General features: G+C 45.5%; 1 protein-coding gene across 2 annotated transcripts; it reads right to left on the bottom strand.

Annotated features, from left to right (window-relative positions):
- Positions 1–1,241: 1,241 nt before the first annotated feature.
- On the bottom strand, positions 1,242–9,344 carry chrne (cholinergic receptor, nicotinic, epsilon). Of its 2 annotated transcripts, none has more exons than XM_056595613.1 (12): positions 9,226–9,344; positions 8,697–8,836; positions 8,240–8,284; positions 7,916–8,025; positions 7,344–7,499; positions 6,241–6,341; positions 4,936–5,136; positions 4,110–4,224; positions 3,387–3,501; positions 2,715–2,922; positions 2,272–2,405; positions 1,242–2,171 (listed from the first exon to the last, which is right to left on the bottom strand). In XM_056595613.1, exons 1-12 carry the CDS (start codon positions 9,287–9,289, stop codon positions 1,998–2,000), a joined length of 1,563 nt encoding a protein of 520 aa, XP_056451588.1. In that variant the 5' UTR covers positions 9,290–9,344; the 3' UTR covers positions 1,242–1,997. The 2 variants fall into 2 exon arrangements, with proteins under 2 accessions (XP_056451588.1, XP_056451589.1); XM_056595614.1 differs by having other exon boundaries at positions 1,248–2,171; positions 8,697–8,833; positions 9,226–9,339.
- Positions 9,345–15,837: the final 6,493 nt, after the last annotated feature.

Below are 15,837 nucleotides of genomic sequence, written 5' to 3'. Positions count from 1 at the left end.
TTCCTTCAATTCAATGTGAAAACATGGGAAGTTTCTATAACTCCCCATGGTCAATCCTGGACGTTGGACATTGTATGTAAAAGGTTGGACGTTGCACGTTTGACGTTTAATTGAGAAATAAATCCATTGTACAAATTGATTATATATCGCGTTTGTTAATTAGCTGTACCAATTTTTTTTTGCTTATGACAGACCAGGATGAGACTTGGTTAATGTTAAATAGTACAATATATGTATATGAAATAGATTTAATATTTTTGAGAAACTTAAATAAACATAGTGCTAAGCCGTATTTAAGACCACTTAAAAAAAAACAGATATGAAATGGAAGTTTGCTCTAAGGTCAATGGGGCCCTCTACCGGACACATAGATGGATGAGCCATCAATTACAAATAACAGATTGCCCTTTTCAACAAAAAGTAAACGTGTGCAATAATCGATACATCCGTTGCATTAATATAGTAATAAAAAATACGTTTTGTACTTCATGATTCAACATAAGAAGCAAAACAAACAAAGTATCATACAATTATAATTATTATTACTATTATTATTATTATTACTAATATGTTTACTTGAAAAATTGTCAAACATGATGTCAGTATTTCTGAAGCATCCATTGCAGTACCACTGCAAGAGGAGATTTTTACGAGCATGTATAAATACATACACAATATATACGATGGCATAGGTCATCCGCAGGTCAGGGTCCTTAAAGAAAACTTCAAACCTTTTGCCCGTGCATTTTATTTTTAACGGTCAACACACAGCATACCAACCCAGTTGCCTCGGACTTCTGTTCTTGGGGCTTTAGTTAGGCCTATTCCTGTCGGCAAGATGTTTTACTGCCTCTCTCGTTCACTAATTCAAGCTGTAGCTGAGATCTGTGCCTGGTACTGCTTCGTGCTTGTTCATGTGCAAAATGTTACAGCCAAAAGTAAACAGTGAAAATAGAATGTCACGTAGGCCTACCTACCAATACCCAAATCACACTATTTGAATAGTGTGTTTGTTTGTTTGTTTGTTTGCAAGGTGCCCGCTATAGATTGAATAGTAGTTATGAATACGTAGTCCTATATTATTAGATATATCTATATCTGTTTTACTTTCTGCAAATGAATGCATGCACTGCTACATATAATTATATTTTAGCCAACAACGTATTTTTTAAAGGAATTGAACATGCTGATATAAATTAAAACACAAAATACAAAACCATAACATTAAATTATGTTTTATTCAAAAGGTATACATGCAAAAGCATCAGGTTCACTTAAAATAAATTATGTTTTTTATAAATGTGTTGCTTAAAGTTGTTTCAATTTCAAGTACTCGCTCAGTCAACTCTATGCTGCTAAAACATAACATCACACAAAATAAACCACAAAACTGACCAATGAAACATTAGTCGGTTTTAGGAAATGATGATCTCATATTGCAAATTTTCAATAAAAAAAAGCTTTTTTACTTCATCAAGTATTGTACTACTTTATTCCCTATACACCCACTTGGTGTCCTTTTTGACTGGTTATCATAGAAGACCTAGAAGATCATGGGGCAACTAATACACATCCAAACATCTCCATCAGATATAGTGTGTATAATGTGTAATACTATACAATGGAATACAAATTTTAGAAAAATAGCACTTCTTTTTACCAGACTCCACAGTCCCTGTCGAGATGGGCTGTACCAATAGGTTGCTGTAAGGCCCATGACTCTTATCAGGCAACCTCGTTTCCAAAAGGAGCACCTCTGGCAATGACACGCCAGGTGCTAACACACATGCGCAACCCCTGACATTTTAACCCTCAGAACTGGTTACAAGGGAATACAAAAATGAATCAAAACAAACCTTGGTACACGGACTCAGCTGGGCTTTGGATGGACGGCCGAGCGACCAGGTATCGAGACCAGCTGCCTCTACAGAGGGCACCGGTGAGGTCACCATTTGCATGGTTTAAAGTGTGCTGAATGTTCTGTCCTGGTTGTGTGTTTAAGATTCCCCCGGTACAAATTTTTTGGTTTGTCCAGGAAACGGAAACTCTGGCACACTGTTGAAGTGGCCGGTGAAGAAGATGGCCACCGTGCCCAGACTGAAGAGGAGTATGGCCACCCAGAAGCACACCTTGTCCACCATCTTGCCGATCAGCACCCAGCTCTCCATTTCCTGTTTGGAGAATCAGAGAAGGAGAAGAAAGGCTTGAGGAAGCCGGACATTTCTCGTCTGGATTCGGGTTGGACGGTAGGGGGGGCACAGCGTCACTCACCGATCCAATGTCGTTCTGCTGTCTTTTGCTCTCAGCGATAAAGTTGCAGGCGTCCACGCATTGTTTGATCTCCGGCGCAGCTTTGGCCAAGCTTTTGTACAGGTTAGCCGTGCTGCTGACATCTATAGGTTCCTCTGGACGGGGGAGGGACCGATCAACCACAGTGACCAACAGAACACTAGTACAGTAGTATCAGTCTGTACTAATAGCAGCACAGAGGCCCAAGCTACTGGTTTGATGCAGTTTGTTGATATTAGCAGTGAAATCTTAAAAAACAAAGGATTGTCCTACATGGTATCATACTTAATACAATTATTAAATGAAACTACATTTACAAAGCTACATTTAGATTTAAAATTGTGACGCATTAATCAACTTTAATTCATGTGTGCATTGCCAGAGGTCCAGCGTCAGCAGCGCTCCTCAGAGCGGGGGTCTCGTACCGAAGGAGCGCGTGAGGCCGTGCCTCTCCTTCTGCTTGTCGAACAGCATCTCGCTGCGCGGCTGCTTCAGCACGTACTCCTCTGCCCGCTGCATCAGGCCGAAAGAGCTCCGTCTGCGCTCCCTCACGCCGTTCACCTCCCCCTGCACCTCCGCGTCGTCCACCAGCGGGGCCATGCCCAGGAACCGGGGGACGAGCTCTAGGAAAACCTGAGCAACACAAGAGGAAACCGCAGCGCACACAGGGAGCAGTTGATTGGCAGAGCACAATCGTTCTCCTTTAGAGCAATGTGGTTTGATTCACGTTGAGTGTGTTTGGTCTATATTCGTGTTTTATGGCGTGTGTTTGCGTGTGCGTGCGTGCGCGTGTGCGTGCGTGTGTGTGGTTGGTTTTGATATCAGTTTGATATACATACGTGCTTGATGGTTTGGGCGTAGTGTGGTGTTTGATATACATCAGTGCTTGATGGTTTGGGCGTAGTGTGGTGTTTGATATACATACGTGCTTGATGGTTTGGGCGTAGTGTGGTGTTCGATATACATACGTGCTTGATGGTTTGGACGTAGTGTGGTGTTTGATACACATACGTGCTTGATGGTTTGGACGTAGTGTGGTGTTTGATATACATACGTGTTTGATGGTTTGGGCGTAGTGTGGTGTTTGATATACATACGTGCTTGATGGTTTGGGACATGGTGTGAGTGCTGGGACTCCGCAGGGAAAAGTTGAGCACCACGATTTGGTTGGTCGCGATGAGTGTGGTGACGCACATGACGAAGATAATATACCTGAAGGGGGAGAACATTAAGAAGGGGGTGTTTGAGGAGATAACAGCCATAGCGTGTGGAGGATGTGTAGTGTGAAGCCAAACGATGGCAGATTGGATTAATGCATGCACCATTGTCTCCCTCACAGTTTATCACTGTTCCACTGCTACATTATAGGCACACGCTCACACCAACACACACTTCATGGGTTATTAGGACCAGGAAGATAATTAAGAAAGGGGGTGGAAAGAGGAAAGATAAAACATGGTGGGCCGCAGGTCAGAATGGACCCTGCTGGTCGCTTAAAGGCGTGCTGCCTACTTGGTTAGAGCAGTAGCTAGTTGAGCTTTCAGCTATTGGCTCAGCTCAAAACATATACAAATTAGAATGAAATCTATTAATCCATGAACCTCAAGCATGAATAAACCCTGGTCCGGGGAAAACCTCAGAATAAAAATTGTATCCCTGCTTGGTTTATTCATGACGATTAGTCAGAAAGATTTGGATTAAAGGTCCTTATATTACAGTATATTAAATTGTTTTAAATAGCCCAGGAGTTTGAATCTGCAACATTATACATGTCTTACCCTACCACCAGCTCAAAGATACACACACACACGCTGACTCACTTGCCAATGAGGGGAACGGACAGCGATGTCTCTGGGACCTTCTGCTGGATGAGGAAGAGGAAGACAGTCTGGGCGAGCAGCACAGAGATGGAAACCGTCAGCTTCTGTCCACCGGCTGTAGAGAGCCCAGGACAGAGAGTCAAGGAGGGGGTCATTGTTAGTGGCCTACATGTTTTCAGACAGCTTTGTCTATCATCGTGGCTCTATTCAACAAAACCACCTGCGTTGTGATAGTGGCACAGACAGTATAGATCAAGAACAGGATGAAAGGTAAAAACAGCAACTCTCATACATCCAGTCTTCTGTGTCTATGCTGACTGCTGCATGAGTGTAGGGTTCTGGGACTGTCCTACCGTCACAATCACAGCGTTCTGGCATAAAACTAAATTAGACAGCTCGGCAACGGCTTGTGCCATGACCAGTGTTCCTGAAAAAACATAAAGCTATTAAAGCTTCTATGATATATATGGTAGAGGAGCCACCTTCAAGGGAAATGTCACACAGACTATTTTCTAATATAAGAGAGTACTCATTTACACATGTGTTTAACAACTGTGTTTCCGCGTGAGAAAATCTGTGAAAGGTTGGACCATGTTGACACATAAACATCGAAGGGCCATGGTGCTGTTGTTGTTGTGTTATTGTTAAAATCGTGGAAGGCGCGCCCATGCTAAATGCTCTTAGGCAGAATTGATTGATCAATTATATTGAGAACGGATGTTTGAGGGAAGCCATGAGAGACCAATTACGACGGTTTGATCTCCCAGGCGGGTGTTGTCCTGTAACGACTGCACCACTTGCGGCTGCTGCTGCTGCTAGGACTGACCCTGAGCGGGCAGGAAGTAGGCCAGGACGACCAGCGAGGAGATGAGCGAGCAGGGCAGGATGACGTTGATGATGTAGAAGAGGGGCTTCCTCTTGATGATCAGGTTGTAGTAGATCTCCTGGTACTCCAGGTCTTCGGGGCTGTAGCGCTTGTCGATGCGCTTCCTGGCCGGCCGATGCACGATGGCCCACTCGCCGTTCTCTAAAGGCGGAGCGGGGGACAATATGGCGGAGGTTAGTGAGGAGGACGGCAGTGGGCAGCAGTAGCTCAGGAGGGAGAGAGGGTTGACTGTTAACCGGAAGGTTGCTAGTTTGATCCCCGTCTCCTCCTAGCCTAGCCCTCCCTGGTTGACTTTGCCGTCGGGGTGTGAATGTGTGTGTGTGAATGGTTATAGGTCGCTTTGGATAAAAGCGTCAGCGCGATGGGGCCAGAATTGTGGTAGTGTTTAAGGATTAGGATGTGTCAAATATTAATGAAATGTATCTAAAATGCACTCTACATTGCTTCGAATAAAGAATAGGATAATACTTTATTGATCCCAGATTGGAAAAAAAAGCAAAAGAAAAGTGATAATATGGTCTTCATTTGTAGGAAAGTATTGTAATGTCTTCATGTTATTCCTTTTCATAATATCAACAGCGTTCCTATGATCCTTTCAGTGCCATGTTAATGACCATAGTTTGTAACTCCGGGACCAACTTCTAGGGAACCCACCTTTGCTAAGCAGCCATCCTCCCCCCCGCCCTTCTTCTACTTTTACCTATTTATTATTAGCTATTAGAATTATTAATAGAATTATTAATAGTATTATTAGTATCATTAGTATTTATTAGTATTATTAGTATTAGTATTAGTACCATGGAAGCAGTGTCAGCAGTGTAAATGATGCATTACATCATCATCCCTCAGTACCATTAGTAATGGAAAGGTCTCCTTGTTTTGAGCCGTCCACAAACATGTGAACTGACACGGGCACAGCTGTTAAGGCGCACTGTTGGATCCCTTCAGCGTTAAGAGCTCTCAGCCCGCTCACTGTTCTAATGTTGAAGTCGTAAAAAGGCGTAAATCTCAAAGCCTTTCATTGGTATCCCTTACAGGCTCATCCTTCATGAGAGCATCGCACAAAGGCAGGACACAAGAGGGCAGTGCCAACAAAAGATGCCAGCTCCCTAGGTGAAACTAATAGCTAACGTGGTAGACTGCCAGACGCATACAGACACAGACATGGTCTGAGTGAGTGTTTGTGAGCGAGAGGTCCTGCTTGCGTGCATGAGAGGGTATTTGTGTTGGTTTTGATTGGTGCACCTGTGAAGGCCTCAGGGTCGATGTCCACCCATTCAATAGTCTCCCCGGTTTCCGCGATGGCCAGGATAATATCTAGCTCATTGGCCGTGTACGTTTGGGACCTGCAGGGGAACAAATGTTTATTTCTAACAGAGTTACAAATAACAATCACTGGATTCACTCAATCATTGGATTCACTCAATCATAGGATGCACTCAGGCTCAATTTAGACGGAGACGATCTTGACAGAAAACACAAAAGTGACGTTGCGTTCTCCCTTTTTATTACGCATTTAGACGTCTTTGGGGGGAAATCTGTCTGCGTACGTAGACGCAAAAGTGTCTGAAATTCAATGGAGTATGCACACCAGGTAGCTTGTTTGTCTATACTGCAAATGGATGTGACATATACGCGTACGTGACGAGAACCAGCGTGAGCAGATCAGAGCACCCTTTAGCGTTGTTAACCCTTGAGACAGAAACGCAACGGTGGAGCATTTCTAAGATTACCACCCTGGAGGGTGGTTTCACTTTTTTGTGCTTTTAAGCCCTGAAAACGCTGTTGCCGTCTGAACGAAAGGCACATCTGATAAAATATTGTGTCGTTTTCACCCATAAGCTTCGTCGTGTAAACAGGGCCTCATTCGCTTAATCACTGGATTCACTCAACCACTAGATTCACCCAGTCACTGAATTCACTCACTGAATTCCCACAAACACTGAATCCACCCCATCATTGTATCCACTCAATCAATGAATTCACCCGATCACTGGATTCCCTGAACCAATGACTTCACTTAATCACTGAAATCCCTCAATCGCTGGAATCAATCAATCAGTAGTTTCAATCGATTACAAGATTCTCTAAATCACTGGATTCGATCACTCCATTCAGTCACTAGTTATTGATTTCAGCGATTGATTGAGTGAGTGATTGCTACACTCGATACAGTCAAGTGCACTATCAAGTCTGTCCCTCTATCGTTCCTAAATATCAGGCTGCAGTTCTGATAGTGGAATGACAGAGCTCGTATCAAATCTGTCCCTCTGTCGTACCTGAACACCAGGCTGCAGCTCTCCTAGTGAAATTACAGAGTTCGTATCCAGTCTGTCCCTCTATCCTACCTGAACACCAGGGTGCAGTTCTGATAGTCAAAGGGGAAGAAGGTGATCTCTATTGCGCAGGTGCTGCGGTAGATGGCCGGGGGCAGCCAGTACATCCAGCCGTTGGAGGAGATCAACACGTTGGCGTAGTACGCCACGTCAAACTTGCCGTCGATGCTGCAAATGATAGGAGAGACAAAGTATTACGATTAAAGTCACAACTCTTCTCTGTTTTGGCACAAAACTGATGGAACGAGCTCTGAATGTAAATGTAAAATGTATTAAAGTGAAATTATATTATTGTTAGAGAAAGTTTCATGAAGGAGAGATTGAGGGCAGACATGAAAGGACCTCAACTCACAGACTGATGTGAGTGCACGCACTCCCACACACCTATGCACTCACATACACGCACAAACAGGAATGAAGAAACACACACGCCTATGCATCCACACACAAACATGCATACGGACACACACACACACACACACACACACACACACACACACACACACACACACACACACACGTTCATGCTGCCATGTACACATTCACACATTCACGCCTCCACACCCACATACACGCAGGCTTACTTGTTCTCAAGGACAATGTCGGGGAGCCACACTGTGTGGTAGGGTACACGGATAATTTCTATCCCATAATATTTAGTCGGGTCCCAGGAGAGGCGATAATCAGTCCATTGCTGTGTAGGTGACATTGGAGAGGGAGAGAGAGAGAGAGAGAGTTTGTCACCTCTGAGGTAAATATAACAAACAAAACAAGCGCTTATAGAAAGCATGAATCAGAATCCCACCGTTGGGACAGAGCGCCCCAGTGTCACTATTTTACAGCTGCGCAACAATGCTGAAATACACATGTCAATCAACCATGCAAATAGAACGCTTGTGAAGACGCACAATCTCAATCCACACGTTGGTCGTCAGAGTCTCCTCCTTTTCATTCTGAAAAAGAAAATAAAGCAAAGAAACAAAGTCACACAACGCTCTGTGGACTCGAAACCACAGTTTGGGGTCTTTGAGGAAGCAAACATCTACTGAAAATAATGTGGATGATGACAAATACTTAAAAAGGGAAAAGGAAGCAGTGGGTTGATGGTTCCATCTGTCCTATGCTTGTGTGCATCAACTTGACATCATCAGCTTGACATCATCAAACTGAAGTCAAATTAATTCTAGTTGCTTTGCTTATGACGTCTGCTAAATAAAATACCAGAGTTATTTGACCTGAAGTAAATACACCCCCGCACAGCTTTTTCAACCCTTGGATTTTGATCGATTTTGGATGAACAAACAAAGTTATGATTTACCCGAAGGCTTGTTTAGATAAGGTTCTGCCCATGAGCGGGGCTCTTACCAGGGAGATGAGGTTGGTGAGGGTGAGTTTAATCTGGACCTGCACTTTATCCTCTGGTTTCTCCACGGGTCGGATATGCTTGACGTAGCTTTTGAACAGGTCTCGGATCAACTCCACCTCCTCGTTACCATCCACCCCTGCTGGGAGACACACAAGACCACCTTCAGGATGTGTGCGTGTTTGTGTGTGTGTACCAGAGAGTGTACAGTATGTGCGTGTGTGTATATCGCCTGCATGCGTGTTTTGATTAAATCCAATCAAATGAATGTGCTCCTGTCGCCAGTGGGAACTTGCCCAGTCTTTAGGTGTTGGAAAAAGGGCCAATCTGAACTTCTTATGCAGTTACCCTGCAGCTAGATAAGTTGAAGTGTGTGGTGTCTTTTTGTATCTAGTCGGTATCATTAAGCAGCAAATCCCCCGTGGTTAGCTACCAGACACACACTAACCCTTACCCGACACACCACACAGCTAGCGGAGAACTAAAATACAAAGACTAGAACAAAGTAAAGGTGGGTTTGTATGAACTTACTGTGTAAAAGCGACACCCCGAGCACGACCAGGACAGAGAGTATCCCAGAGAGCCGCCCGGCCATCGTGTCGTGTAGTTGTAGCGAGACCCCGAGTAAAGCAGAGGTTATTTCCGACAAGCCTTGCCCCCCGCTCTCTCCGGCCGTCGCAGAGCCCCCCCAACCCTCCCCAAGGCCTCTCCAGCACCCCCCATCCCCCCCCCCCCCCCCCCCCCCCCCCCCCCCGAGGCCCCTCCAGCCCCCCGATCCTGCGGGGCCTTCGTCTGTCTCTCCCAGCTGTCGCTGGGCCCAGCTCCGGTTACACAGCAGCCGGGAAGCACTTAGCTTTTAATACGTCGCACCGCGGGCCCTGCTCGATAATCATCATGATCACGATTACGCACGATTGTGGTCGAGGAGTGGCGGGCAGAGAGTGTGAGACGACGCGTGTTGTGATAGAGACACCTGTCAACAGGACAACAACGTCCAGATCGACAATGGTCTACAGTGGGCCCGCTTGGAGGGTCTGCCCCGGAGCTATAAGGGTCGTTTTACAGCCCTAATCTTTCAACAGAGCCCACTATAACCCCGGGCGGCACAGGTTGAAAGTGATGATGAATTTTCAGATTGCTCTGTTTTTGTGTGTGTGTGTGTGTGTGTGTGTGTGTTTGTACGTGTGTGTGTGTGTGTGTGTGTGTGTGTGTGTGTGTGTGTGTGTGTGTGTGTGTGTATGTACGGTATATATCTCAATCCTAAATGAAGTGCGTAAGAATGCTGGGAGACAGAGAGAGAATGTGTGTGTGTGTGTGTGTGTGCATGTGTGTGTGTGACAGGAGAGAGAGCGAGAGAATGTGTGTGTGTGTGTATGTGTGTGTGTGTGTGTATGTTGGTGTGTGTGTGTGTGTGTGTTTGTGTGTGTGTGAGACAAGAGAGAGAGAGAGAACGAGAGAGTGTGTGTAACTGTGCAACTGTCCAAGGTGAACAGCTGACTGGGACTTCTTGGTTCCATTCCGCTGAAATGCATCCTGGGTAATAACATATACAGCGTCTTGCAGGGCACCATGGATGAGTCTTGCACCAAGACAGAATTTCTGTGTGTGTGTGTGTGTGTGTGTGTGTGTGTGTGCGTGTGTGTGTGTGTGTGCGTGTGTGTGTGTGTGTGTGTGTGTGTGTGTGTGTGTGTGTGTGTGTGTGTGTGCGTGCGTGCGCGTGTGTGCGTGTGTGTGTGTGTGACCATTTCATTCATTTTTTCGGAAACAGTTTGCATATATCGACCAGTCCTACCTTTAACCTGTAATTTAGCCTGTTCGCCCCTAGTGACATTTGGGTTTCGTAAGGTTTGATGTACCTCTAATTATAGTGGCCTATGTTAGTGAAATGGAGATGATCTCCTTGGAAGTAAATTGAAACTCAAGAATGCTGGTTATGTGTTTGGCGGTTGGCACAGGAGCGCTGAGTTTATTTATAACTCAATTGAAACTTCTGAAAAAACTTATTCTTTGTTGTGTTGTGGTAGGATACGTAAATTCTAACACGCTAATTTACCTGCTATTTATGAACGATTTGTAGAATGAAAACATCAACGTGGCAATAAATTTGTTTCCAATAATCGTCTCAGATATTTGTCGAGTAGGGAGAATGCAGCTGTACATAGTATGCTCCGTTATGTCTTGGAGTGGTTTAGGTTCATTTATTCATGCCTCAGCGTAGACAGCATTCTTGTAGTCGTTTCGTTTGTTTATGTTCCGGACTGGCATCCTTGTCGCCACGTGACGCCGAGGATATCATCCAAGCGGCGCTTGTCTCTCCCTCTTTTATTTTTTATTTTTTATTCAAATATATCGGTGTACTAAACATGTAAGTCAGCCAAATATCCTATAGCCGACATAACCAATGACAAATTACATTTTTAGATAAATAAGCCTAAATAGAGAGAGAGAGAGAGAGAGAGAGAGAGAGAGAGAGAGAGAGAGAGAGAGAGAGAGAGAGAGAGAGAGAGAGAGAGAGACGTTGAACGAATTGAATAGAATAATAATATAATATAGGAATAGGGTTAGAGTTAGGGTTAATAGCCGATAATTAATACAATATGCAAATTGCCCTTCCTACTACGTTGACTGAACAGGTATAGGCTATATAGGCCTATATATTATTTTCGTAAATAGTGTATTTTCTACTAGGCTATATATGTGACACATATAGACATATATGCTGATTCCAAGGAAGATGGTCTATTATATAATGTAAATGTGTCAGTATTAGGCCCTATGTACGTGGGATACAAATGAATAAAATCGATACAACTTTATATCGGGTAGGCCTATTAATGGAGTGATATTTGCTACCGACACTGATGCGTTCCCCCGTGTGATTGAACTTGGCGCAGAATAGTAAAGATAAGCTACTTTATCTCGGTGTCTGTCATAATGCATGCTGTTGTTACCGAGGCAAATACACATTATAGTAAGATACGAGTATTGTGGATATCACCCGCTCTTTATTGTTGCAGAAGAATGAGGAAGATTTTAGTTAATTTGCCTGCGGTGATAAAGTGAATACAAAGTAGGTCTAGGTAACAATACCTGGATGTATAGGACGATTGGACCGTTTTAAAAGCCTGTGCGAGACAGATTAGACAAGCAGCGAGACTAGCTTCAATACTCGGCCAACGAAGTGAAAGACAAAGAGATGAGCAAGAGAATGAAGCCCATCGAGGTGCAGACTGCAGAATCGCTGAACAGAGTGGGCAGGGCATTCTGTGTGGGCGGGGCCGTAATACGCGGAGTCGTCAGATGCCGCTGCGTGACAGTCTCATCTGAAGGCTGAACAGCGAGAACCCGCAGACGCGGATTATGACAAAGAAGGATCTGAAACGAGACTGCTCAGTAAATGGAAATCATCAGCGTCATATGCAAATGAGGTACAAAGGAAAGGTAAAATGAGAGGAGTTGCTCGGGGAAAACGTTTTTCACCAGACGACTTGACATATCACAGGCAGCCATGCTTTCGGTGTGGGAAAGAGACACGTGACTCCGCTGATTGGCGGTTCAAAGATAAAGACAGTAGACGCTGTCATATCAAAGGACACATTCTGAAAATGTTCTAATCTAAGCATAATAATGATAAATTATAAACAAAGAAAATAGGAATATGTGATATAAATGTACATAATTTCACTGAAAGAGACATAAGTGATGGAGAAAGTGAGAAGAGTTGTCATGTCTTAAACTCCATTCTATAAAGATGGACCGTTAAATCATATTAGTTAAACCTAGAAGGAAGAGGTAGAGGGAGTAACACTACGAATGGATTTAGATACCAGATCTACCCCACTCTTTGTAAATACTCACAAAGACGTTGTGAAAACCATCCTAAATGTGAAAATGACTCATATCCCACTGATGGAGGAAATGAAGAAAGAGGAGAAAATATCTCCTATGGCTAAAGCAAAAGTCTTTGAAAAATATGTGTGTTGACAAATGGAGGTGTGCCCATATTTGGACCGGGATGGCTGTGGAGCGTTGACCCTAACTGGCAGTCAATAAAGGCAAGCCCCTCTACAGAGCATCTAGGGGCTAACGCAGATACTGGCTAGACCTGTGTCCCAAGACGGAATAGACACATAAAACAAGTGAAAGCACAGATCATACTCAAGGATGGGGCGGCATTTGTTGCAGGAGGTAGAGCAGGTTGGTAACCGGAAGATTGCTAGTTTGCTCCCCGGCTCCTCCTAGTCACCTCACCTCCTGCGTCGAGGTGTCCCAAAGCAAAGCAGCTGACCCTAATTGCTCCCGACGAGCTGGTTGACGCCTTGCATGGTTGACAACTCTGTCGATGTGTGAATATGTGAGTAGGTAAGTATTAGGAGATATTGTACAGCGCTTTTAGTGGCCATTGGTTTGTGTGCTACATAAATGCAGTCCATTTACCATTTTTCATGCTGCCAAGCCTAAGTTTCACCAGGCTCAAGTAGAGAAGACTGATGGCAAACTGTTTTGTTGAGATCAGTCCTAAGCAATTCCCATGCATCTTTGCATAACTGCCATGTGAAGAGCAATGTTCAAAGATTGATCTTGCTCAGGCGTACCGGCAAATGTAGATGGAAGACGCATGCTGGAAATATCTATAACTCCACAAAAGACCTGTATCAGTGCACCAGATTGGTGCTTGGCATGTGAAGTGCTCACTGAATATGGCATCGCGCCATGGAAGCAGTACTACCAGTGACATCGGGAACCAGATGTTATTAGGATGATAGTATTTTAACTGGAGCTGATGAAGACACACCTGGCAAAACTATGAGCGGTGCCGTCAAGGTTAAGTTATTGATTGGGATGGAGCATAATAAACATCAGTGTGAAAGTAAAAGAAGCTAGCATGCCGGAGTTAGCCAAAATGCTAGGTTACATCCTGGTCAGTGTTTCCGCTAGAAAAAATTGGTGCCGGTCATGTGACCTTGAAGGTTTCATTTTAACGTATTTAGATCGGTCCCAGAAAATCAAGCCCGGCCTGACCCGAGCCCGTTCACGTTCTGTCCGAGCCCGTCCCGGCCCGACACATTAACTGTAATTATGAGCCCGACCCCGATTTCAACCCGAAGGTGGTCGAGTCTCCTCGGGAGTAATGGTTACCGTCATGATTCCTTTCTATAGCTTATACAGAAAGGGGATGCCACACCTCTCTGCCCAGAGCAGTTAGGTCGAGGCGCCTTGCTCTGGGGCACCTCGACACTCAACTTTCCGGTTACCAGCCAACCCGCTCTGCCTCCTGAGCTACTGTGTGGACGCAACTAGGCAAGACTGCTTCTTGCCTGCACCCCTTCCCTGGCTCTGATCTCTGAACTCTGCCCAGTGCAACTAAGCCCAAATAAAGGACTGAGTATGTATCATGTATCATGGTGGGTGAAGCAGTGGAATCAGTTCTACGGAAAGCACGTAACATCAGTTACTGATCACCAACCCCTCGGCCATTTGTAACTTCAAAAGTGTGTTCCGGCGATGGCCGCTTGCAGCTTACAACGACGGGTTGTGTTCCTTGGTGCACACGCCCACACCCTAGAGTTGAAAGGGACGACACAACATAGGAACACAAATAGACTCTCTGCCCTGCCTCTTGCCACGCCCTGCTGAGGGCTCAACTGATCCGGCCGACTGGTTCCACGCTGCTCCCCCTCCACGTCCACTTAAGGTCACCAACGCCCAAACACACAGAGAGATTAAAGAGATCCTATCCCATCTAAAGTATATGAGCTGGGGGTGAAGGGATGCTCATGGCCAACCTCATCTCCCTGAGGAATCCTCCCGGAGTTCAAGACCTTCATCTCACACTCCTGGTGGCGACAGTAGCTCAGGAGGAAGAGAGGGTTGACTGGTAACCAGAAGGCTGCTAGTTCGATACCGGGACTGCTTGACACCCGGTGTCAAGCAGTCCCTGAGCAAGACGCCACACCCTGACTGTTCCTGATGAGCTGGCTGTCGCCCTGCGTGGTTACCTCCACCGTCGGTGTGTCAATGTGTGAATGACGGTGGTTGACAGTCGCTTTGGAACAAATCCCCTGAATGTAAATGTAAGACGGACATCAAAACACCTGACCTCAGGGCACTCTGCACCTGGCAACGAAGAGCCATGCGGAAAATTTGGTACAATCTTTCTGGCAATTAATGAAGGAAATGGGGAAGGAAGGGATGTGTCCGCGTCAGGAAGTAGCACTGAATCACTGCCCATGTGACCACATGTGACCACATGTGACCACTGGACAGACACCAGCAACGCTGTGCATGTCTGTCGCAAAGCCCTGAGAGCAAACTTGGAATTACTGAACTTGTAGGATAAACAATGTTCTGCTATAGAAACACACGTACAACAACACAAATGTAATATTCAGCGGCCTACACAAAGTGCCATTCAGCTAGTGCTAGTCAGCATCTGAAGGGCAGTTGTGTACGACAGGTCACCCCGGGCCAACTGTTTCAAATGGCAACAGTTTAATAAGCCTGCTTCTCCCCACAGTGCACCCGCTGATTCTCCAGATTACTGAGAGTGTGTGTGTGGCGAGCTTTGTGCAGACAAATATTCCAAACAGGGTCACATGTCCCTCACATGGTTTGGTTGTGTTCCTTCTCTACCGTCTCCCCGCTCGATTCAGACGTCACCTTTGGTCTGCGGCGTGGAAATAAAAAAATGTGGGGAAAAAAGGCGTAAGGGAAGACCCCATGACCAGAGGCCCCTCCTCCGCCCCCTCCCCCCCTCCCCCTGATGAATGGCCCTGCTTTCCCTCTCCCCTGGCCTCGCCCCTCCTCACCACCATTGTAGGGAGACTCGCGCCTCATGAGCACACATGTGCTCGGGATTGTTCCGTTCGGATCAGCGTCGGAGGCCCCCTCCCCCAACGGCTCCCACAGCAAAAAAAACAAAACAGCACATCAACCGGGGTCTCCTCTGCGCTGATCACACACACACACACACACACACACACACACACACACACACACACACACACACACACACACACACACACACGCACACACAGAGTGGATGGGAGGGGGGAGGGACCACCCTTTGGAGTCCAGCCTTCATTCAGCCAACGACGAGGCAGACTTTAGACCTGGATATGGAGATTTTGGCAGTGCAAAGGT

The sequence above is a fragment of the Gadus chalcogrammus genome, chromosome 7 (assembly GCF_026213295.1).
Source record: "Gadus chalcogrammus isolate NIFS_2021 chromosome 7, NIFS_Gcha_1.0, whole genome shotgun sequence".
In the NCBI taxonomy this organism is placed as follows: Eukaryota; Metazoa; Chordata; class Actinopteri; order Gadiformes; family Gadidae; genus Gadus; species Gadus chalcogrammus.
The sequence above is the reverse complement of the archived record's forward strand: the minus strand, read 5'-3'. Positions and strand labels throughout refer to the sequence as shown.

Bases quoted from the DNA above. Each gene is read 5' to 3' on its own strand.
- chrne (XM_056595613.1), bottom strand. From the start codon at position 9,289: ATGGCCGGGCGGCTCTCTGGGATACTCTCTGTCCTGGTCGTGCTCGGG. The intron at 8,285-8,696 runs GTAAGAGCCCCG...TTTCTTTTTCAG, and splicing joins TCACCAACCTCATCTCCCTG to AATGAAAAGGAGGAGACTCT. The intron at 7,500-7,915 runs GTAAGCCTGCGT...TATCATTTGCAG, and splicing joins GACATTGTCCTTGAGAACAA to CATCGACGGCAAGTTTGACG.